General features: G+C 37.0%; 1 protein-coding gene across 3 annotated transcripts in view; it reads right to left on the bottom strand.

Moving 5' to 3' along the window:
- Positions 1-1,556: 1,556 nt before the first annotated feature.
- Positions 1,557-25,831, bottom strand: part of lipf (lipase, gastric) — a 47,012-nt gene continuing 22,737 nt past the window's right edge. For all 3 annotated transcript variants that reach the window (XM_028795433.2, XM_028795432.2, XM_028795431.1), the window contains exons 3-10: positions 19,655-19,772; positions 15,523-15,721; positions 15,059-15,168; positions 12,435-12,571; positions 11,235-11,381; positions 6,775-6,846; positions 4,524-4,592; positions 1,557-4,127 (exon numbers count right to left, since the gene is read on the bottom strand). In XM_028795433.2, the coding sequence (XP_028651266.1) occupies positions 3,894-4,127; positions 4,524-4,592; positions 6,775-6,846; positions 11,235-11,381; positions 12,435-12,571; positions 15,059-15,168; positions 15,523-15,721; positions 19,655-19,772 (1,086 nt within the window). In that variant the 3' untranslated portion in view covers positions 1,557-3,893. The remainder of the gene's footprint in view (positions 4,128-4,523; positions 4,593-6,774; positions 6,847-11,234; positions 11,382-12,434; positions 12,572-15,058; positions 15,169-15,522; positions 15,722-19,654; positions 19,773-25,831) is intronic.

The following is a 25,831-nucleotide window of genomic DNA, read 5'->3' as shown; positions in this document are numbered from 1 at the left end:
GGCAGCACTTCCGGGTGTGTCAGAAGTGCTGCAAGGGAATTCAGTCCTCCTTCCGGCAGCACTCCCAAGTGTGGCGGAAGTGCTGCATATTCAAGTCCAGAAGCTATCCAGGCACCCCCTGGCGGTGGCCACGGTGGAGCATAGGATTGGATCCCCCATCTCAGTGCTCCCCGTAGAACCCAGGGGCGCTGCCCCCTTGTGGCCCAGGGAAAACACTGCCTTCCTTCCGGTATTTCCATACGTCCGGCATCCCTGTGGGGCAAGGTCCCTGGACATCTGTCACACCTTTTACCTTTACTTTTTTTGACATTTTCTGGCTCTTTTTTATGGATTTTGTTTTCTGGTTCATGTATTGAAACTTGTTTCATGAGGACTGCTTTTTATCTTTTTTCCCTCTTTTTTGCCTTTTCAGCATTTTATTATTTTTTGTTAATAAAATCTTAACAAATCTTAACTAAATTTTATGACTTCTTGGGGTCTTGTCTTTCCCCCCAGATGGAGTATTTATGGTTCTCCCCCAGGAAAGAAATAATTTAAGCTTTTAGAGACTCTGTGCTATTCCTTTTTGAATTTAAATGTCTGACTTCCATTTTAGGGCCCTGTGAGACCTATAGGGGAGTAAGGCTTGCCTGGGTAGAAGATCTGTTTTATGGGCTATTTTTGAAGGCCTCCCCCTTCATTGTAGTGTGGAGCCAGGGAACTTGTAACAGATAACGGTTAAATTAATAACAATCACTGATCATAGGTACAATTCCTAAATTGTTTTTACATTACCTTTAGTTGTCACCGCTCAAAAAAATCAAAGCATCCAGACCCTGCCATTATCATTATCATTACCTACCCCATTACACAGCCCTTGTCCTTTGCCTCATTAATATATGGATAGAAGCATTGCATCTTTATAATATAAATATTTCTAGCACTGGGGCAATGTTTTATCTAGAGATGCATATGAAGAATCCTGGTTGCGTCCCAACTTCAAGCTCTTCGATTTGTAACTCAGGGAGGTTTATATCCACAGGTTTACAACATTTCTGGAGGTGGCACAGTGTCATGGCCACTGTAATATTCCTTGTTAGAAAGGTAAAGAAACAGGAGACAGAAAGCAAGATGAATGGAGGGAATCATTGAAACTCCTGAAATGTAGCTATGAAAAGCTGAAACAAATGATCATGGACAGAGAAGACCCTTGAATACAACAGACAGCTATTTTCTCGAGGGGAATGCAGTAATAGCTCACCAAATGGGCACAATAAATAAATAATGAAGCTCATTAAAGGTCATTGAATATACACTTGCAATAAAAACACTACAGGCAGTGTATGGGCCTCTCATAGTAGGACAACTGATTTCCATAATGAACATTTATACATTTTTAACGATATGTTCATCAGAAGCAGGGAAAAAACATGTTTTAGTAATCTGGCCTCAAGTACATTCGTGCATCTGTGTTTAAAATAAACCAACACTGAAAGAATGCAAACATAAAACAATGCTACCCATTTAGATTTTATCATTCAAGTGTAGCAGGCAATTGTTAAAATACAACACAGCAATTCCTTGAAAGGTAATTTATTATTTTTTAATAGCAGTTTTACATCAGTCTGGTCCCAGATGAAGGACAGCATAGTTAACACAAAACCAATACAAATTTTAAGTGCATCCATTCCAAAAATATTTGGTTGTGTAAACCCATTGCAAGCTTCTCAAAGAAAAATATATGTGCTATTGAAACCAGTATTAAAAGAACGATTGTACAGTAAAAAAGATAAATTCATGTCATACTGTAATATCATTCAGAAACAACAGTGCACCTCAGACACTGAATACGTTCATATTGCTTATAAGGTGCTGTAGCCATCTCAATGAGAGCGCAGCCAGCGAGAGGCGTGAATAGAAATTCCTGAGATTAAAAAAAACAGTTGTTTACTTCAAAACTTTCATTTTATATTTGGATCTTTAGTTTTCCATTCAATAATAAGTGATATAATGTGCTACCTCAAAAGGTGATTCATGTACATGTAGCACCAATTTCTTCTAAGTATCTATTTATGACAATTAAACTGGAAAAACAAATAGATTAGTATAAAACAAAGATTGATGCCAGCATGGACTGGAGGTTGTTTAACACTCAAACTTCAAACTGACAGTGAAGTCAAAGAAGTGACATTCAAAACACTTCACATTTAGATTTAATAAAGAATAATACTGATAATTGAAGTTATGTGCTGTTGATAGCTTCAAAAAACCACCAAGTGAATACTATCAAAAATGACTGACTAATCCGAATAGTGCTATTAAATTATGCACTGTCTAATCAGTTTAAGGCGCACAGCTCTGATGGTAACAACCAGCCGGTGCTCAATACATTTAACTCTTTAGTAACATGAGCTTAGCAGATTACAGATGATATCATTTCTATATTCCTTAACTATATTAATCATATGGGAGAAAATCTTTGTTGTTATATTATTAGAAACCAGAAAAGCTTCTTTATCTGTTCTGCTTTCCAGAAAGGAAATCTTTACACTTGTCGGCAGCACAATGAATATGTATAAAATAGGACTTCAGTTTGGAAACAGTTAAAAACTCCCAGCAGCCTTCTGCATGTTCTTCTAAAGAGGTAAATGCAATCCTAATTAGAGACATTTTTACAGCCAAACCTTTTACTGAACGGCTCTAATTTCATTTCCTGAACGAATGGGATCTTTCTATGGTATACAGTATCCGTTTAGTCTTCACTGGTCACAGCAGTTCACTCCTTAGTGCTTTTTAAATTTATAATATTGCAAACTTCATACCACCATCTTATATTTTTCTGGCTCATAAAGAAGGAATCAATGGGTTCCACGTTTACCAAAATCAGATTACTGTGAAGCCATTTTGTTATGATCACAGACTTAACTGAGTGTACTGTACTCAGAAAAAAATCACCTTTGGTTATACGCTTTGGTCCTAGAATGGCTTTATACATGTCAGCCTGCCTTATCCATGGGTATATGGTTCCAGGAGTCTCTGCAGTTGTGCAAAAGCCAAAAATGCTCAGGATTTATTTAAAATCATAAAGATAATTGCGCACACAAAGCAAGCACAGGGGCTGAGAGTTGACTGGGCTTGGTTACGTCATGCCTCAGCAGCATCAGCCTGCAAGTGTTGTTTCTTGTGCGTATTTAGCTAGCAGCACTGCATGCAGGAATTTCAAATGTTCTTTTTCAAGAATATTCTGGGTTTTTTCCTAATAATTTCAAACTGTGGTGGGTCAAAACCACAGATGGCAATCCCATGGGTAAGGCGAGCCGAGTGTAGTTTTTATTTAATAGTAAGTCTATGGGAATATATCCATCAATCATTAAACCTAGTCATAGAAGCCAGAACACATTGAGGAACCAACCCTGGTCAAGGAGCCACACCAATGCAGTGCATGTAGGAACAATTTAGAATCGCCAGTTAAACTAGGGGCACAAGAGAATCTTAAGAAAAACCTTGAGGACACACAGGGAGGACACGTAAACTTCACAGAGACATATAGCTAGCCTGGGATTCCAAGCCAAGATCCTGGAGCTGGGAGGCAGTAGCACAAACCACAGCAGCACTGTGCCGCTGTGAAGAAATAAATGCTTATTCTAATTTGGAGCACACTAGTAACAAACTATCAGTATCACAAATTGTAAATAAGTAGTGAAGGGATCATCAGCATTGACGAATATTAAACCTGTGTGGTATGTTTATTGGGGGTGATGACCCTCCAATTCCCCTTTACCCATGGGATTGTCTGAATCTGTATTTTGCAACATTATATTTTGCAATGTGAATGCATTTTAAAGAACTAAAATAAAAAATGCATAGGGATGAAAAGCATGATTTTTTTTTCCAGTGGCTGTTTTCTGACTTATTTAAACATACTTATTCATGAACTTTACAATATTATTATACATGAGTTCTGCAGCATCCAAACCCCAGATAAAATCCAGGTGCTCCCAATGTGGAATCTGTTTCTGATACACCAGGTTGGGAATTTGCGTGAGAAGCAAACTGACATCTTTGGGATCTGCTAAGGTGTCCTGTCCACCAGACCAAACGACTGTAGGAACCTTCATGTTGCTAACATAATACACGGGAGGCCTTGACTGTGAGAAGAGGAATTTGAAAAAAGAAAGATGAAAAAAGGTCAATACATTCATTTTTAAACTGTTTGAAATGCATAGATAAAAATGCAATTTATTTTTATGTAGCACACTTCTTTCTTGGAAGCCAAGAACACCATTTGCATTTATAAACAGTAGGTAACTCACATACATAAATCTCAGACCTTCTTAATCTCATTCACAGAGAATATGAAAAAACACACACACACACACACACAGTGTTCAAACGAAGAACTCCAGAGCTGTGAAGCAACTGCAATGATCACTATGCCATTGTGCCAGCCCCACATCATAAAATTAAATAGAAATATACAGCAGTCTTAGACACAGCACAAGCCAGGTTAAATAAGGCCAAGGTTAGATTGAATTTTCTCATACCTGATTATAGTGAGCCAAATTTCCTGTCCAGCCATAGTCATATGCTTGGAGCTTTCCAGTTTTCACAGCCTGAAAGACCAAACAGTTGAGTGTCTTTTTAAGTTAGTATTCTTATGTTTCATTTTTTGCTTCAGAACATTGCCAGGAAGGCTTAAATGAAAACGCAAAAAAACTCAATAAATGAAAGAAAGACAAAGAAAGAAAGAGATTCATCTTTGTAAACTCACGGTGAATGTTTTAAGACAGTATGGTTTCAAAAAATATTGGATTAGTTCTTCTTGTTTCTATCTAAGATGTTTCCTCTTGTCTTATAGTTTTTGTGCACTTCTTTTCTCAGTAACTAGGGGGCTTTGCCCCCTGCTCGCTTTGCTCACCAAGACCCCCCACTCCCAAACCCCCCCAGGCCTGCGCTATGTGCCAGCCACTTTACATCCCTGCCGCTAGCGTTGTGAAGAGGGGGGCTGAACGCACCCCAAGGAGACGCGGTCGTTCCTCTGAATCCCCCTCTTAAATGGTGATACAATGGGAAACAAAAACAGTTTTTTTTTTACCTCCCCTTTGCTCTGCATCTCACGTGGAGCACTTCTGTCATATCACCTACGTCCATATATTCGCTCTCTTTTCGCTTTTACCTTTTCATCAATATCACATTGAATTTTGATTCCATGTTTGGAATTGCATTGTGACAACGCAACGTATAACTGCCCGTGAATGAATATTTTTTCTTTCTATCTACAAGAAATGTGTCTGACAATAGCATTCACACAAATGTGAAATGATTTCTCTCGTGGGATTTCACTTTCACCAAGCAACAAATCTTTGAATTCTTGCGGATATGCCTTTTCATTGGGAAGAAACACTATTTTTTTTCCCTGATGGCAACATAAATTATACGATCTATAAGTCTCCGACTTAAAATTTAAATCCGAACAATATATTCAATCTCTTTTCACTGTTCCGTTATTTCACTGAGTAATAATTTCCATTTGTTTGCGCTAATGCGATCTTTACCATCCTTGTTTGAGACTTTCGAGTTTTCGTATTTCCATTATCTCTAACCTGCTCTGCATGTGTACCGCGCAACGTTTTTGAATTCTTTACAACCTTCTACTTTGTCATCTACTCTTTGTCTTTTATTTCCAGCCCCAGGCATGGTTAAATCTCTTGGCACAAAGACTTGTCTCGCAGGACATGAAAGTGTCTCTATGAGAAAATCACATCTCGTCTCCTTCCAAGATTTTTTTTTTATAATAGAGAGATATTTCGACATTCCCATGTTGCTCCTTAGTTGTCAACACACTGTTATGACTGCATAAACTCAAATTTACAATTTCTTGACTTATTCCTGCCTTTAAATTTGAATAGATCATTGAATTCCATTAAACTAATATGTAAATTACTTTATTTAAACCAGTATGTGTTAAATATTTGAATTCTCTATGACCCTGAATTGCTTCAAGCAGATTAGAGTATAATGTGATATGATACGATATTAATATTAAATACAAGACTTTTTTGCCTATGAGAAAATAGCCCATTGTTATTGTGTCTGCGTGTTTTTTCTCCAGTTATCCAAACAGGTGAATGTTAGCTTAATTTTAAATTGGCCCAGTATACATGTGGTTGTTTGTGTGAAAGGACAGTCTGGGAGGGACCAGCATTCCATGCAGGGCTGGTTCCTGTCTTGAACTCAGTCCTGCAGGGACAGGCACCGTCCATAACACTTAAATACATAAGCAAGTTGTCTGTTGCCTGCTGTGATGATTTTGTTAGAAAGGGAGTGTCTCAAGGTAAGGTCAGGAAAACACTACCAGGAGATGAAAGCCTTTTAAGGAGCAGGCATAATTTACATGAGGGTACATGCTTAGGTAAAAACACTAGAAAGTCAAAAAGAAAAACAATTGTGAAAACTCTAAATATTATGCAAAGCTGAAGTCAAAACAAACACAGCAACAAGTTCTAAACCTTCCTAATAAATTTCTCTATCTAATCACTAAGCGGAGAGTCATTTTCTTTAACCTTTTTATTTCCAAACATTGGAAAGTGGCTTTTCGGTTATATCCAAACCTTGGAAAACAATGGACAATGTCCAGTTACACTGGAACTGTCAAGTGCACATAGAAACATCCATTCATAATGAGCCTGTTGAGAGTCATCAGGAAACCCACACCATCATGTCAAATCCACAGAAGCATTGACCATATCTCCACTGCACCAGCATATTGACCTTACACAAAACTTGTAAACCTACCTGACGCCAGTGAATCATGTTTTGCACAGATGTACCAGCAGGGCAGTGAGTTGTGTATACTGGAGTGCGAGACTAGAAAGAAAAATAAGAAATTATATTAAAAACAAAAATCATATTTTAGAAACAAAACAATCTATTCATCACTTAAGCACTGTGGAAACCAGGGCGCTCCAGCTGCCCTGAACACATCAGACACACCAGACACAGGCACAAGTGTTGCAAAGCACACGTTTCACCATTACCTGGAATCACTACCAGGAATGGTGGAAGTCCATTGTAGGGCTCTGCAGATCCTGCGGCTCCCCCTGGAGGCATCCCTTGAACCCAACAGGGCTGAGCCGACCAATAATAAGTCCCATTTAGCCCTGTGGGACTCTGAGGGGTTGCTACACCCCAGGGGGACTGCCAAATAGCAGATTGGGGGAGATTGCCCCCTTCATAAGTCATCTCCCCCTGTCCTTCCATTACGGAGGGATCCTGGTTGGGCAATGGCACCGGCCGCCATCCGTCACAAGATGTTGCATGCAAAAAAGGATGTCTAATTAACGTTGAATGATTCTGATAAAATATTACAGTTTTTCCAATTCAACAGCGGCATTAGGGCAATATTTGGCCATATCCAGATGACCTTGCTTCATATAGACCTGTATGTGTATGCTGTGGCCCGAAGCGGTGCTCTGAGTTTTCCAAAAGTACAGAAGACTTATATGATCTCCTTCATGTGTCACTGTCTTAGCATGCATTAATGGTATAGTCAGTAACTATGTAATCTTTTCTATGCAATGTCAAACATGTGTAGTATCTCACAGGAGCATTAACACTAAGTATAAACTACACAAAGACCCAGTATTTGTCTCTGGTCTAATGTAAAAATCAAAGGTTTCCTTGTAATTCAGAAGAAAACAGCAAACCAGTCATTAGTAGCTGACCCCAAATCATTTGACTATATCCATCTGCTTTTATATCTTCCTGTGTATGAACATTTCCATTAGCCAAGAGACTCTGTCTCACCGGGTATCTATCACTAGGTAGTCATGAGCTTACTTGTTGAAAGTAACATTAATACATTAATAAATGCATTCTTTATTTTTTGTATATTTAAACACTAATAAATAGGAGGCATCAGATTTCACTATGTCACACACAATTGGTAATACGGGATACCTTAATAAGTGAGCAGAATGGGAGAAAATAGTGCCATCTATAACACAATTAGCAAAAAACGTATAATGCAAAAGCACTAAATTGTTTAATAATTGTTGCTATGCTACATCTTTTACCTTTTATTTATTTAACTAGCTATGCTGAATCCAAGTAATCAACATAGACCTCAGCACCATCTTTAGCAGTGCACCAACTATTAAAATGAAATGAATTCATCTCACATTGCAGGGGGCCAGGGCCGAACAAATCACTACTATGCACAAGGCAGGAATCAGCCCAGTCTATTGCTAGACTCAGTCACACACACATACCCACCCTCACACTCATAATGTAATATCTATAGACCCACTTAGTTCAATATAGCTTCACAGGATACCACATCTTTTGGAGATGTGGGATGACCACCCACACAAACAAATGAAGAACATGCAAGAACAATCTGAACACAGGATTTGCACCTAAGATGCTGGTCTGTGAGGTAGAAGCATAACTTTCTGTGACTCTGTGTTATCTAATTATTACTTATTCAAAGGAAATATTTTTCTGGAATGTAATAATTATAAATACACTGAACCCACAAATGGAAGCCATTTGCGCTGTGAAAAGCATTAAATTACTTGCATTTAGGATCTTTATATTCAAATCTACCACAGTAAAGCAGAACTTTTATTTTACAGTTAGTCAATTTCTGATTTATCATTCACATTTTGCACATCCAATTACACTTACTCATAGTCATGCTATATGTACACCATGTGGATAAATGCCATTTCTTAATGAGTAATGCACCATATCTTTAGATGAGGTCAATAAATCTACACCCACAGAGACATTTGCAAATTATACAATTCATCATTTCAAGAAAAGATTGTAGCTCAGCAGAAATAGGTGCTGTAGTTCCCTAAATGAAAAAGACTATTATGACAAGACATTGCAATCACAATACCAATATAATTTAAGCAACTAAGCATTAGTTTAAGTAACAAAAATCCCCTCCAGTAGAGAAGGCCAAAGCCCAAACAGGGGGACCTTAAGCCATTATAAAGAAGTTATAGATGGGATATTATAGCAAAGATTAGAGCAAAGTGGAAAACCTGTGTGTATCTTGTCCAAAATTTGTAGTAGCTGTACTTCACACCCCTGGAAGAGAAGAAACCCTGGAGTTTACTGTGTGCTTAAGCCCTTTATTTATCCTGTGGTTGTGACCATCGGTGATGGTCTCCTGCCACCATGGATGCCTTGAGGTTAACTTTTCTTAAGCAGACTTATTCTGTTCTTTATTTTGCCTTATACAATTTCTTGTATTAGGAATTTGTTAGTTTTCGCATACCCCTTGGGGTCAGAGCGCAGGGTCAGATCCCAGGTCAAGACTCTAGGGCAGGGGTCCTCAATCACAGTCCTGGAGGGCTGCAGTGGCTCCAGGTTTTCGTTCTAACCCGGTTGCTTAATTAGAAAGCAATTCTTGCCAATAATTTAATTTCATGGCTTGTTAGTGCTTTAACTCTGCTATGTCAGGTCATTCTCATATCCTAGATTTTCTTCCCCTTTCTAAGAATATCATCCAAATGATATAAAGGCTAAAATGGATAAGTAATTCTCAGTCCTTCACTTTTTTCTTTTCACTTTCCTTCCAAGTATTTAATTAAACCCAATAATGCATGATAAATACACACAGGTGTAAATGGTAACAAGCTAAATGGAGAAATGCTGTTTAAGACTAAAATTAGCAATAAGGGTTCAAAATCTTAATGAGCCAGACAACTAAAATGAAGCAGAAGTGTTACTTGAGCAATAAGTGCTTCTTATTAAGCAATTGGGTTGGAGCAGAAACCTGCAGCCACTGCGGCCCTCCAGGACCAGGTTTGAGGACCCCTGCTCTAGGGCAACTGGAAGGAATTATTAGGTCATGATTTGTTGACATTGCAGCAGGCAAACATGGTGCAATTCAGTGGATTGTGTTATATTGCTCCATTACACTGACTAACAGAATTGTGACAAAGAAAAAAAGAAAAGAAAAAACAGAGTCAGTGGCACATTTCCCTATGGATTTTATGAAGAAGTCTTAAACCAGACTTCTATATGAGTTCCTGAAATCAATTTATTGTTTCACTTATGCACATGTCAAACACAAGGCTGATCTCTGAAAACTGATATGCAATGGGCAAAATTTAAATAACCTGTTTTATACTGGGACGCCTTCAAGATGATAACGAAATTTTGTCTAGATAGATTAGTGTCTACAGACTTTGTACCTGTCATGGGGTGCATTGTTGGATGGGGGAGTGGGGGTGGACCTCCAAAATATAATGGCTGCATTGTCCTTCCTTCTTAAGAATGAGGAGGAGAAGAATAGTTAAGAGGAGAGGCGTTATGCTAGTTGATGCCAAAGAGCATTAGTGATATCAACAAGTAGCAAGGGTTTGAAATGCTATATAGCCATGATTTACTTTTTATTTTTATAATAATATTTTAATATTTTAATTTTATTTTTATTTTACTATTATACTGTATTGAGGATTACTTGTGTTTTGTTCTGTGTATTGTATTGTATTGTATTGACCCCCATCTTTTTGATACCCACTCCTCTTTGAACTGCCTTTCCCAAGTTTTCTTCCATTTTCTCCCTACTAGGGTTTTTTTTTTTTGGGAGTTTTTCCTTGTCTTCTTAGAGAGTTGGCTGGGGGGCTGTCAAGAGGCAGGGCCTGTTAAAGCCCATTGCGGCACTTCTTTGTGTGATTTTGGGCTATACAAAAATAAATTGTATTGTTTATTACTGGGATAGCCTCTGGTAATGTGGGGGTGTTCCCGGTAACTCCATCAGTGAATAGAAATGACTTGTTATAACACATGAAACAAACTATAGAACAGTTCAGTGGCAGGAAAAAAAAATTGAATTGAGCTGGACAAGAGAAGTTGTGAAATTAGAAAGTCAATTCAATTGACTTTACTTCCATCCATCCATCCATTTTCCAACCCGCTGAATCCAAACACAGGGTCACGGGGGTCTGCTGGAGCCAATCCCAGCCAACACAGGGCACAAGGCAGGAACCAATCCTGGGCAGGGTGCCAACCCACCGCAGGACTTTACTTTTTATCAGAAAAATATTTATATAAGTAAAAATGATCTATTCAAACAGTCACATTTATCAAAAGCAATATATATGAGAAAAAGAAAAGTAACATTTTCATTAAAATAGGTGAAAGGGTGTGACAACAGGTTTAAAAACTTAATAAGCACATTGCTACAGTACATGTTTTTTATATAAAAGCTAATTAGACTATAGGTAAAAACTTACCATATTAAGGTTCTTTTCATCAAACCCACATAACACAAAGAAAATGTTGCCACATAGATCATCCACAGGGGTTTGGCTACACAATTTAGTTGCAAACCATTTTATTATTGGACTTTGGGGGAAAAACACCTTCTTACCAAATAGTTCCTGCAAAATAAAATATATATATATGTATATATATGAAAATACAGTGCATGGCTATTCATTAAATACTCTTACCATATAGAATGGTTGTTAAGGTTCTTGGGAGTTTGGGTGAGCCATAGGAAATGCAAGGTTTGCACTTTCTCCCTATCCTGCAAGGATTTTTACAGATACTACATTTTCTTTCATAGCTGAAAGTTTAACTAGCTTCACTGTTGTGAGTGTAGTCGTGTGCAAGAGCTGATTCCTGCCTTACACTGAATGCTGCTGAATAGGTTACAGCACTGTATGAGTCTACATTAGACTAAGCAGGTTAAGAGAATGAACTAACAGAAGACTGCATACATATTTGACAAAGTAATAAAGGATACGGTGCAGCATAAGTATAGAGGAGCTCATTTGAAAAGAGGAACAAGAACTAACTGCAATATACTTCAGAACTGGGTTTCTGAAACATGATTCATTTCTGCAGAATGTAGATATTTTGAGTTTGAATTCTGCATCCTATCTGTGTCTCTGTGGAGTTTGCACTTTCTCCCCAAATCTGCGTAGGTTTGTATCCATGCATTGTTACTTGTGATGAGTTTGGTTTTTATTACAGAAGTTGTGTTACGCAAGTTTTTGATTGACAACTGACCAAAATACCAAAAAGTCTCATATTCATTAAAAGTGCACATTATATCAGTGAATGTTAAAAGTCAGCAGCAAAAAAAGACAAGAGAGTGAGAGAGAGCAAGGGGTGAGCTGCTGTCCTACCCGAGGAATCAACAAATGGGGAAGCTCAGGACAGCAAATCAATTCTGTGATACACTGGCATAAATAACCTAAAGAAAACACTTTAGAGAATGAAGAAAAAAGCTGAATCAGACATCTTGCATTGCCCTTTAAAGCATGTAATATGGGTGGAAATTCAAAAGTATTTTGATTTTCTAAATAACCAGCATTTAATAATAATTTGTACTTTTGGCATACAATTAAAATTTCCTTAGGAGTAATTCATTCCAGGGAAAAGGAAAAATATGAAAAAACATTATGGCATAAACTTAAATGTCTTACCCAGGTAAGCCACTCTGGCAGAAAAGACATTTTGCTCAGTGGGCTGGTAGCAAATCCAACTGTGGCAACAGGTGCCAGAGCAAAGAACATTTTGATTTTACTTGCTAACTCTGGCATTGTGGAGAAGGCAATAAAGGCTGGAAGGAAAAAAGGAGGAGGAAAAATCAATTTCACACTTAATTTTTGATGCAAAAACATTAACATTTGCATCATATGAAAATACAGAAAGACAATTGCATGTTTCATTCTCTCGGTTATTTATTTACCAGTAGCTTTCATATGCAGTAAAAAGAACAGTGTCAGGTCCTTAGAAGACAAGTTCTTGTTGAATATAACAAGGCTTCCACGACACTTCAATTCGACAAGAGCATGACTTTACATCTACAGGTTTTTTTGGGGCTTTTGTGGTAATCACCAGCAAAAAAACAGAGCTAGCTAAACATTGAGCTTTGCATCTTCTTTGAGGTTCGCTGAACTTTCACTTCACATTTCACAACATGATCACATCCCTTTTCTCCTATCCAGGATACCACCCCATCTTCAGTTGTCTGTGCACCCTGCTGGTTAGTGGTGTTATTCAAGTGACCCATCAATCTCTTCTACTGCATTCTTCATATACATAAAGCATGCTCTCAGCACACAGCATGAAAGTTAACATAATATTAATCAAATATTGACAAAAAATGATCAAGAAATAAAAAAACTTGTCAGCTAATTTTCTTTTTTCTATAACATTACAAATTTTCAATCAACTCCGTCAAGGCATTTTTGAGATTTTGGGGTATTTAGTTTTTCTAATGGGAGTTGTTACCCCTAAATATTGATATGTCAAAAAGTCCTTTCTTAGTGGATACCTACTGGCTTAGATGTACCGTTATGCTAAATTTCAGGAAATGGTGTTTTTGTTAACGAGTGAGAAAGGCAATCAACTTTGCATTATACGTATATACAGTAGGTTAGGAGCACACACTGATACAGTGCATTACCGCACCCACCACATGACAAACCAACTCAGGATCCCAGATTAGGACCCGAATGCAGCCATGCAACGGGTGACACCTCAGCACCACACTAATTCAGATGGAATGGAACCAATGTGAGGTTTTTTATGGTGAATCAAGTGCCAGTTTTGCCACCAACCCCCAGGTTTTTCCCTGCAGCTTGGAGGAACTACTTGCAGGGCTAGATGCAGATTAACATTATACCCAGGACGGAGCAATTGCAGGTTAAGGGCCTTGCTCAAGGGACCAACGAAGTAGAGTCACTTTTGGCATTTACGGGATTTGAACCAGCAAACCTCTGATTGCCAGTGCAAATCCCTAGCCTCAGAGCCACCATTCCGCCCCGTATATATATAGACTAGCTCATAACTGTATCACTTTTTATGTGCTGCACTTTATCACTTCTTAAAAATCACTATGAATAAGAGAGTTTAGCTTTGTTTAATTGTATTTTTTATTTTTAAAGTCAGGTGGCAAAGTGATATCACTGCTGCCTCGTAGTAAGAAGATCAGGGTGTGCTTCTTGGGTCTTCTCTGCATGGAGTTTGCATGTTCTCCATGTGTCTGCATGGATTTCCTCTGGGTGTTTCGGTTCTCCCACCGTCCAAAGACATGCAGGTTAGGTGAATTTGTGATGCTAAATTGGTCTTAGTGTGTGTCTGGTCTGTGTGCGTGTTTGCCTTGTGATGGACTGGCGCCCCATCCAGGGTCTGTTCCTGTTCTGCGCCATATGCTAGCTAGCTGGGATAAGCTCCAGCCCTATTACCCTGGTCTGGATTAAGCAGATCAGAAAATTACATGAAAAAATGACATTTGTAGTCAACATGACATGTATTCTTTAAAATTCACACTTTTCCTTTAATTGTATCTAAAAGCTGTTAACACTGAATGTAAAAGGAAAGCAGTTACTTAAGTGCTACATTCGATGGTCTGCTCATTTATAAGAAATGCTTCTTAATAAGCAGAAAAGTGAAATGGCGCTGAAGTAATTGCTTCCCTTTTGCATTAAATGTTATTTGCACCGGAGTCTGCACAATGCATCAATAATTCTCAGCATTTACATGCTATTAAGGGAGCAACCTGTATAGAAAAGTGTAAACTAAAAAGAAAATAGCAAACGAAATGTAGGTATTTAAAGCCATTTCAAGTAATACAAAAAATTTTGAATTTCTTGAAAATATTAGTAGGTCAGGTAACTAAACAGTTAGATCAATTAAAAATAAGAGTGACACATTTATTGTGAAACTGGAATAAAATTGTAGTTGGAATAAAAACCAGCAGCCATGGGGTCCTCACAGACAGGAATTAAAAACCACTGGAATAATTAATGGAATATTTACAGAGTATAACTAGCTGCTATTAATGTACACAAAGAGTTTATTGCTTTCAATGACATTGTAAAAATAGTTCAGGTAGAATGAATATAAAACTCAGGGTAAACAATACTTTTATAATTTTAATGCAATTAAATTGCACAGTATGTCCAATTAAGTTTTAAGTTGATATCTTTTCTTTCTTATACACTAAATAAGAAACTATTATTTACAACCAGAGTTTTGTTTTATCTGATGTAATCAGTTATTTAATATCTGAAATGTAAAAATTCCTAACAATATTACTTACCTATTGTAGTACCCTGAGAGTGGCCAACATAGTAGACCTGTGGCTGCCCTGTAGCTTTGGTTATAAAATTTATTACTGCAGGAAGATCCTTCGTAGCCATTTCATCAAAGCTAAATTTGGGATAAAGGCATACAAGAAAAGAACACTTTATTGGGAGGCAATCTAATTATTTTCTGAAAAACATATATAAAAAGTATGAATGCAAGTAAATATTTGATCGTACTGGGAACTGAAATAAACTGCAGACTTAGCGTCTGTCTCACTTATTGCAGAATATTAATCTAGCATTTTCTAATTTGTTAAAGCAAGGATGTATGCATCAACACCTCTTTTTGAAATTATACAACAACTGCTGATATAACCTCTAGTTTTATAACATTACCTCCCTTGATTTTCTCCAGCTAAGAAGCTACCACAGTAACATTCCAGTTTGTCTTGAGAAAGCGTAATATTGGAACATTTACCTGAAAGCCCAGAAAGCGTCCTCTTCTGGGCTCAGTCTGACATTCTTCCTAGACCATGTGTTGCCACGGCTGTTGCCAAGCCACACATCATAACCGGCATCAGCCAAGATGAATGCCAAGCTACTGTTGGGTAGGTTTGTGACCCAGTTGCTTCCAGCTGCCAAGAGTCCATGCTGGAGAAATGCAACAGGTCTTGGTCCTGAAAACAGAAAATTAAACAAGACCATCAAAAGGAGTAGCAAATTCTCAGTAACTCCTAGCAAATCTGTATGTCACAAGTGTTCATGTTTTACACACTAGGTTGGGAGACTAGAGCAAAAACTATTTTACAGTAGTAATTCAAATTAAAGCCACTGTAAGTCTGCTAACTGTAACACACAATTTGAGCTCCAAAGACAAAAGTGGACTGCTAAAAGTTAATTTAGAAATCATCACTGCTTATAATTGAATATGTCAATCAGAAACTTTAGATTTGAGAACTAATGATGTTAAGAGATATAATTTAGGAAACAAAATGTTACCTTTCATTCATATACTGAAGGCCCTCAGCTATATTTATCATTTAAAGCAAATTAAACTCCAGTTACGTACTGCTTTATTAATGTACTATGCATATACAGTATATTACTTGTCTTTAAATACAGTAAAACAGAACTTTGTTTGGAGGCAACCCCAAATAGTAAGGCAATATGAAAACTCTCAATATTCAAAAGATATGAATTTTTGGTTGGCTGAATTAATTTGAGATTTTATATTTTTGAATTTGATTTGATCTTCAGTTATATGATTTTTGCACTTACTAAAACCTGCTATCTTCGTCTTACATATAGTGCAGAATAACGAGGTTTTACATTGCAGAATTTTTAAAAACAGATTGTTCATTTGTGTTAAGCAGAACTGACCATTGTAATTCTTTATGGTTAGGCAGTTTAAATCTTTCACTCACCACTCTGCAGTTAATTTAAAACATTGCCACAGCAATCATAACCAACTATAAAGTATGACCAAGCAACTCTAGTTCTTTAATCACCTCACTGGCATCCAATTAAGTTTAAAGGAGATTTTTACAGTCACATATTATTTAGCCCCCACTCACCTTAGACATCTTAATATCAATTAATGCTTATATTCTTATATTGGGAACTGAAAATATTGACTTGTTTATAGTTTCAAAAATTAATGAAACGCGTGTAGGTAGTAGAACCTTAAGATGTTGAACACATTAACTCTGGAATATCCTAAACAGAAATATTGTAGAATATTCATCCATGTCAGCATTTAAATCAAAGCTGATGACTCATTATTTTAACATAACATACCTGAGGCCATACCTAATGACTTCTCATACTGTTTGATAATTGATTGCAGTTATTATTAAATTTGGCCATTACTGATTCTTTCTTTTTTTCTCAAACCAGTATCCACAGTCAACAAAGACTTAGATGTTTCATCACAAATAATTAACATATTTTCCTTTCAAAAGAAATTGTTGTCTAGCTGCAGAGTGGTCCACATCAGAAACTGGCTGACTTGGGGCAACTGGGAAAAGGTACCCTTTATACATATATACTTCTACTTATTGCATGATGTGTCTATTTATTTTTAAACACTGTTTTGTGATTATATTACATTTTTTTTTAACTACACTATAATTCGAATAACTGCATAGCATGCTAGCCTCATAAGTGGAAGTGTGTGCTTAATAAGAATACACTGAACTGATGTCAATGTAAAACTGAATTGATGCCCCAAAGGATTATAAAAATCTGAAAATTGCAAATCACACTGACTCATTTGTCTTTAAAATACTAATGCCATGTTTCAGTAAAACATTTGTTCTACCACCTATAATATCATGTGATCCAAAACAGTTCATCAGGGTAAATATTTTTGATAATTTGAACTCTCCAATGTAGTTATCTCTTTAGTTGCTGAAAACTTGCTTGATAGTGCTGAACATTATTACCTCAGCAGCAGAAGATACTGTCTAAGAGTCATCAGCCTCTGAAATTCCCAATTTAACTGCATGTCAAAATAAAGCCCAATTATTGTAAATGTTTCATTAAGTTCAAGCAGCAGACACATCTCAGCATCAGCTGCTCAGAGGAGTCAGATTTATATGAATCAAGTCTATAAATCAGGTATATATAGTATAATTACTGTAAAGAAACCACAACTGAAAGAGGCAACACAGTAGAAGAGACTTGTTTGGGCCAAGAAACAGGGGCAAATTACATTAACCTCGTGGAAAACTGTCCACTGGTCTGATGAGTGTAGATTTTTTCATTCCACCAGTAAAGTCTTCTTGAGATGCAGAGAAAATGAAAAGAAGATGTCTGAGGATCAAATGACAGGCTGGTCTTTCATATTCTTCATTTGGATATAATGGCTTTTGCTGTGGTGCAGTGGAGTTCCAGTGTCTTAGAAATGGCTTTGTAGACCTTCCCTGACTGGTAACTACCAATAGCTTTTTCCCACATCTTTCCTGGAATTTCCTTTGATAACTTTCCTTTGATAGTGCTGTTCTCAGAACCTAGTGGTGACTATTTCACTCTCAAGGGGAGGCATTGTATGGGGAGGTTTAGATTCAGCTGGCTGTATTCAGTCAACTAAATCTAATTTGTAATTATCAATTCACTTTGGTCAGCTGCTTGAAGGAGTATTGTACAACTTTATTACTACTAATAAATATATTAAGTATCAGTTTGGAAATGGTGTTATGTTTACTGTGGTTAACTGATGTTATAGTTTATCTAAACATCTGGAACATTGTGACAATTATACAAAACAGAGGATATCAGGAAGGGGGTAAATACATTTTAAGGCACTGTATATTATATGTACTATATATAAAAATGTAGCCTTTTAAAAACCTAATATAGTGAGACGTCAAGCAAAATGACACCTTTTATTGGCTAAGTAAAAAGATTACAATATGCAAGCTTTTGAGGCAACTCGGCCCCCTTCTTCAGGCAAGATGTCATTTTGCTTGAATTCTCACTACATTCATAATGGCTAACACGGTACAACACCCTAGGACTAAAAACCTAATATGAAATCTACAGTAGATTGTTGGTTCACTAAGTGCCCTCTAGAGGTAACAACTAGAAATAATAAGAAAAAAAAAACAAAATAGAGGTCCCCACTTTTTGCACTTACTAAAATACAGTATTTATAAAATTTAAATGTGAAAAAAAAATTTTTTTTGGAAAAAGTGTCCCGCCATAGTTGTAAGGGCAGCCTGAGAGAAATTCCTTTTATTTTTACAATTTAAGCCAATGACAATTTAATAGTACGTAAGCAGTTTGTTATGAAATATGCATCCTGTATTAAAAATAAATACGCTTATTCATAGAGCATATTATTACTCACTGCCTATATTCATCCTCCAGCTCACATTAGCGCTATTATTCCAAATCTGCTGGTCAGCACTAGCATCACATTTGACACTAGCTTCACACCTCTCCTTTTTAGGACTAGAATTTCAAACTTTTTCATTATAACAATTTGAAAATGCTACAAGAAATTAAAGCCATATTAGGATTTGAGTACTCAACCTGCAAAAACATAGTCTGACCCGAAAAGAAACAATTTGCACTTGTGCCAATACGACCTACTTCAATTTTAACAATGTATCCAACAAAAAAAAAAATTCTAGCTTATTTGAATAAAATGTAACATTATAACATTCAGCAACCTCTTACCAGGTCTTTACTTTACTGAAAGGTCCAAAACAAGGCATAGCTAAGGCTACATGCACTGCTTCATATTGTAGTTTTGTTTTATTTATAAAGCACGATGAAAGGTGAAACATAAAATAGACCCACATGCCTGAACTGGATAAGCAGGTTAGAAACTGAATATTAATAAATGAATAAATGTGCTGCTGACTCACCAACATTAGGCAGAATAAATTCATGTTATTAAAGCCAAAGATGTGTTCCACTATAAATTCTGCTGCACAGACCTCACACACACAACACATACAATTTGTTTTGCTTTGCAGACCACCTTGATAGAATAAGCACCATCTCAAGGTGTCTTGATTTTATTGATAATCTCATGTACAGAATTTAAACACCTAATGTTCCTTTAAAACAAAATGCTTTTAAAATAAAATCAAGTCTTTTACCTTCCAGATACAAATTTTTAACGCCTCTTGGAATTCTGTTAACACTTAGGATATAGCCATCTTCTGTGATCACTTCATACTCTTCAGATGGGTATCCCCAATACGAAATTATCTCACTCTGTTTAAATAAATGAATATATCCATAAATACACAGAGAAATAAAGTGTGTATGCATATAATATAAATATATTTTTACAGTTCTGATAGTAGCTGATACTTTCTTTTAATCAAGGTACTATTAAATTGATTTTAAAATATAGCCAAGACATTACTAATAGAAATAACTATTACTTCTTGAAATAACCAACTTATAAATTATTATTCACATCTGACTGGAAAGCCCCATTTTCATCAGCCATTACTCCATAACTCATTCTTAATTGATCAGGTTTAAACACTAACTGGTTATTAGAGAAGCCTCTGTAATATTCATAGCTGGAGCCTGTTATTCTGCTCAATAATGCAAGTAAACCAACTTTCATTGGGTACAAGTTACTGGCATTCCTAAAGTTTAATTTTGGGTTCAATTCAGTGAACACTGGAAACCACAGCCATCTCTAACAGTGAAAACAAAAGGTTAAGACGGACAAAAGAACAGAGCCATTGCACAGTAGATTTCTGGGTGATTTATAACTTCAGAAATTGATTTTTCTTTTAAACTTTTAAACTGATATTTAGTGTGTGTTTAAAGAAGCTGCCAATTAAGGACCTGGAAATATAACCAACCTTTTACTAAATCTGCCTAATTTAGGTACAGCCTATCCTAGTGGCACAACTACTTTTTGTCAAGACCTCCTGGGGTCCATGCAATATGAGGCCTCTGCTGTGCCACTCTTCCACCACTGTAAATTACATCTTCAGAGTATTCAAAGGCTGAAAAGATGGATATTTGAGCTTCTCAAACAATCAGAGCATATTTAGGAAGAGCAAAGATGAAGCTTTACTGAAAAAAGCTGTCAGATTTTCCCACATCGATACATCTTATTGGCAAAAAAAAACCTACGTTAAAATATCATATGTCATCCTATCATTCTCAAACCTACCTAATCATAGATTAAAATGCATTGTTATAGTAAAACAAAGAAACAATGAAATCTTATTTATACAGTATATCTACTCTATATATATAAAATCCTAAGCCTAAAAGTGCAACAATTTTGTGCAACGATTTTATGTGATTTTTTATGTCATGTTTTTGTCACGCTTTAAATTGGTCTTATTTTAAAACGTACATATATATATATATATATTTGGTATCAATCTTTTCAGAGTTTATCGAACTTTAATGTGATGTCGTTAGATTTTCAGATTCTTATTTCATTTTAAAAATATAAACTACAATATCAAGAAAATCATGGTTTTTAATATCAAGAAAGTCTGGGTTTTTATTTTTGATCGAGTAAACTTTCTTTCACAGGAACAAACTATTAAAAAAAATGATCTATTCATAAAACCAATGTTTATATTTAGGTGATTTAATTAGCTGAAGGTCGAGTTACCATGACCCACTGCATACCACTTTAGTTTTCATGTGATTTTTCCTGTTATTTAAATGAGTAATTTTTAAAAAAAAAGTTTTTTATCTATAAGAATGTCAGTTAAAATGAATGGATCGTTCATTTAGTCTCTTATAAATACTCATCGAGCATAGTGGACATATTTTAATAGGAATGCTCCAGTTAGTAAGAGAGTAAATAGTTTATTCTCATTTCATGATTTTTACTCCATTAAATAATAATTAATTTTTCTTTTACATATTTATAGAATTTCGTGATTTTGACTCCGATAAATAATAATTTTTCTTTTGTACATTTACAGATTTTACTAATATTCTGGCCGCAACTGGGGGATGGGCAGCGAAAGGCACCAGGGGGCTTGGCCCCCCCTAGTGTAGAAAATAAATCAACTGAAACTTCATCAAAAGATCTATATTACTAAACCACAGTTTTAATTTATGCACGGATGCACCGATACGCATGCGCAGTGCGCCACGGCGCCCCAGAGTCAAACGCAGCGGCTTCCCAGAGTCAGTAGGTGGCGCCCAAACACCGCCCAAACACCACAACCCACAGTCAAACGCAGCGGCCTCCCAGAGTCAGTAGTATGTATGTGCCAGCAGTCTGTGTGGCATGTTTGGGATACAAACAATAAACGGAGGCACCTACCCCGCGCTTCACAAACACCACAAGCGAAGAAGTCACGGCTCCAAAACGAAACACCTCAAGTAGCGGAAATACAAAAACGAGCCCATATGGATAAACAAAATGAACGAAGGCGCTTACAACGCGCCTCTGAAACAGCGGACGCAAAGGAGTCACGGCTCCAACAACACAGAGCTCAAAGGCGCCTACAACGCGTTTCTGAAACACTACATGCAAGAGAGGCACAGATCCAAAAAGAATAATCCACTGTGCCACCACTCAGTGTGTATAGGTTGGAGTATGCTTCCTAACAGTAAACGACTTCTACCTAATGACACAGCCACAGAACAACAAAGACGAGACACAACGCCACCTGTAAACTAGACTTAATGAACGAAGGCGCCCACACAAAGAAACCGCTTTAGTTCAAATAGGATTATTCAATTAAATGGAAACTTTACCATGCCTACAACCTGTGAATTAAACCTGAGGTAAAGCGTGCACGTCAGGTTGTACAGCCGCCCAGACAATGAACGAGCGCGCCCACAGCACAGGCAAAGGAGGCACATATCCAAATGGAGGGAGCTCAATGATTAGTAATACAAACACGAGCCCGTATGGCTACGACCTGTAAACGAGCCCGTATGGATACGTGTTATTGAATTAAATGGAAACTTTACCATGCCTACGACCTGTGAACTAAACCTGAGGTAAAGCGTGCACGCCAGGTTGTACAGCCGCCCGGACGCGACCGCCCACACCACCGCATATACCCTCCATGATATTTCATCACGCAGAAACTGATTGCCATTCTTGGATTTCCGATTCTCTAGCGAATCGCGGGCTTACTTGTGTGAACATAACTGGTACAGGCACTGCTGAATTTAAAATCTCAAAGTATTTAAAAAATCATGCAAAAAAAAAAAACAACACTACTCTACAGTTGAAATGTAAATTTAAACGTATATCCTGACATTTTTTAATATTTCTTTTGGTTGGAGGACATTGTTAGAGGCACTAGAAAACAAAAGTGATCAATTGCACTGCAGCAATCTACACTTCGTGTGTTCTGTTGTAAAATTTTTCCTTCATTGCTTTTAACTTAGTACTTTCCAAATACTCAAAAATATCATTGATTTCACCAGTCACCTTGGGTAGAGGTGTCTGCCAAATGCAGAATAAGAACAACATCATAACAAAACATTCTCAAATCTGTGCAGTTCAATCAAATGTTAGAAACTGGAAAGAACTGGAATTTATCCCAACAACAGCAAGGCAGCAACCAGCCTTGGATAGGGAGCCATATCATCACAGGGCCAACAAACTCACTCACACACACACACCCACACCCATATTCACAGGGTGTCAGTTTACAATCAATATTTTAAAATAACACACATCTTTGTAATGAGGGAGGAACACCCATGTGGACACAGGGAGAATGAATAACCTCCACACTGACAGTGACTGTGTGTGTGAATATGATGTGGCAACTGGGCATACCACTACACCAAAATGCCGCCCATTATGTTAATGGTAATAACTGCAAGATTATAGACTTTGGTGGAGAAAACAAAGTAATTTATATAGTGTCTTTACTAGTTGTGCTTTTTGCTTGTGTGTTAAAATTGTTTTTTTATTTGTTAGTACTTTCTCAATCTTAGCCCTGCTGAACTACAGTATCTACTGTTTGTTTTACAGCAAACTAGGCCTTCAAATCTCAACAACCCATCAACTTATATATTAATTCGCTATTATTACTCTTTTATGTATCTCCATCTTCACTGACAAGCAATGTTTTACAGAGTGTTCCAAATTACCAAAGAATTTTGTTACATACAGAATAGAGACAGATATGTCTAAAGTTTTCAAGCTGCCATGAGCTCGTAATTATATCTGTGTGATGGCTCTTCACCTGCTCTTCTGTATCCATTCTAATATAAGTCACAACAGTGGAGAGGTGACAGCCACTTGTCATGCTGTTTAAGGATAGGCTTGTTTTTAAAAGGTAGGCTTCTCAAGGGCATAGTGCCAGCAAAAACAACTACAAACAAAAATAAAAGAGGACAGACAAAGATATACTCTGATGCAGGAAAAAAGTGAAAAACATAATGTATGCCGCAGCTGCTTTCCAGCAACACATTTCTTTCACTATCTTCAAATTAGAAACTTTGTTAAACAGAACCTGCCAGACTTTCCTCATCTTGCACCTTCCTCTATGCTGGAAAAAATATTGCTCAGTTTCAAGGACTCAGACAGCATTTCTGCAATATATAAAATTATTTTACAGTCCCTCCCTTTCAAAGATCCAAGAGGACAATGGGAAAAGAATCTCTCACTCAACATATCAGAAAAGGAGTGGAAGGTAGCAATGCAGAGAATTCACTCGAGCTCCATATGTGCAAAGCATACAATTATTCAACTCAAAATTATATATTGAGCACATCTGTCTCGCTTAAAGCTGTCCAAAATGTTTCCAGGGCAAGATCCAACCTGCGAACGCTGCAATCAAGTTCCAGCCTCACTGGGTCACATGTTTTGGGCCTGCACCAAATTAACATCATTTTAAGTGCCTTTCAGACAGCCTTGGTGTCCCAATCCCTCCTAATCCACTAACAGCTGTGTTTGGTGTTCTTCCAGATGGGCTTAAAGTGGAGAAGAACAAACAAACTGTGATTGCCTTTACTACACTATTGGCATGTAAACTTATTTTGCTAAACTGGAAGAATCCTAACTCTCCTCTTTTAAGTTAGTGGGTAACTGATGTTTTATACTATTTGAAATTGGAAAAAATCTAGTTCTCAGTTAGAGGATCTGTGTAGAACATTTTCAAAACATGGCAGGATCTAATCAATTATATTTTAGAATAAGCTCTTAAAGCACTGAGGAAGTAGATTCTCTTCCCATTTCTTTTTCATCTCCATTTATCTTTATCTGCCTATTAAACTCATCAGTTTATTTATTTTATTACATACAGAATAGAGACAAATACAGTATGTCTAAAGTTTTCAAGCGGCCATGAGCTCATAATTATAACTGTGTGATGGCTCTTTTACCTGCTCTTCTGTATCCATTCTAATATAAGTCACAACAATGGAGAGATGACAGCCACTTGTCATACTGTTTAAGGATAGGCTTGTTTTTAAAAGGTATGCTTCTCAAGGGCACAGTGCCAGCAAAAACAACTACAAACAAAAATAAAAGAGGACAGACAAAGATATACTCTGATGCAGGAAAAAAGTGAAAAACATAATGTATGCTGCAGCTACTAACAATAATAACATGAAGTAAAAAACTGAAGTCAGGAAATCACAAGGAAAATGTCTGAAAGAGTAGAGTGTTTAGATGACACAGTAGACTGCCACCATAAGGGCTGATGAAAGTTTTACTACTATGCTTCATAAGTTAGGCTCTGGCAACCAGCTGCACATATGGGTTTTCTTTAAAATCAGTAATTAATAAGGAGAATGAAATCAATCAATTAAATGTGAAGATTGAAGAAAGCAATAGGAAACAGATAATATATGTCAAGGGTAAGTGTTAACACATAGCTGAGAGACACTCTGCATCAGCACAGAGCTGTGGGAGAAACCCACAACTAAAATACAGCAGTTACAAGACACCTAGCTTAAAGATGCAAATGTAGATTTAGCTGCTATATCTAATACAGGAGGGTCTCGGGTTATGGCAGCTTTAACTTGCATAAAAAAAAAATCACTGAAAGGGAAAGTAAAGTTTTCTCAGCTCACCACTTGCCTCAGTGAAATTAAAACCTGGATGGAAAACAACTCTTTAAAATTAAAATGTGTGGCCACCAGGGGGCCACCAGCTCCCCAAACCTGACAGACAGACACCAGGCACAAGTCCACCAACACACACGTTTCATTTTCCATTGTGAAACCCTTTATTTCATTCCCCAGTGCACACCTCATTACAAATGCGCCAGTAAGCAGCACTTTACAGCAGTTTCACTTCTTCTCTCTCTCTCTCTCTCTCTCTCTCTCTATCTGTCTGTTTGTCTATCTGTCTTCTGCTT

The sequence above is a fragment of the Erpetoichthys calabaricus genome, chromosome 2 (genome assembly GCF_900747795.2).
Source record: "Erpetoichthys calabaricus chromosome 2, fErpCal1.3, whole genome shotgun sequence".
NCBI lineage: Eukaryota > Metazoa > Chordata > Cladistia > Polypteriformes > Polypteridae > Erpetoichthys > Erpetoichthys calabaricus.
This window is presented reverse-complemented; position numbering and strand designations above follow the sequence as displayed.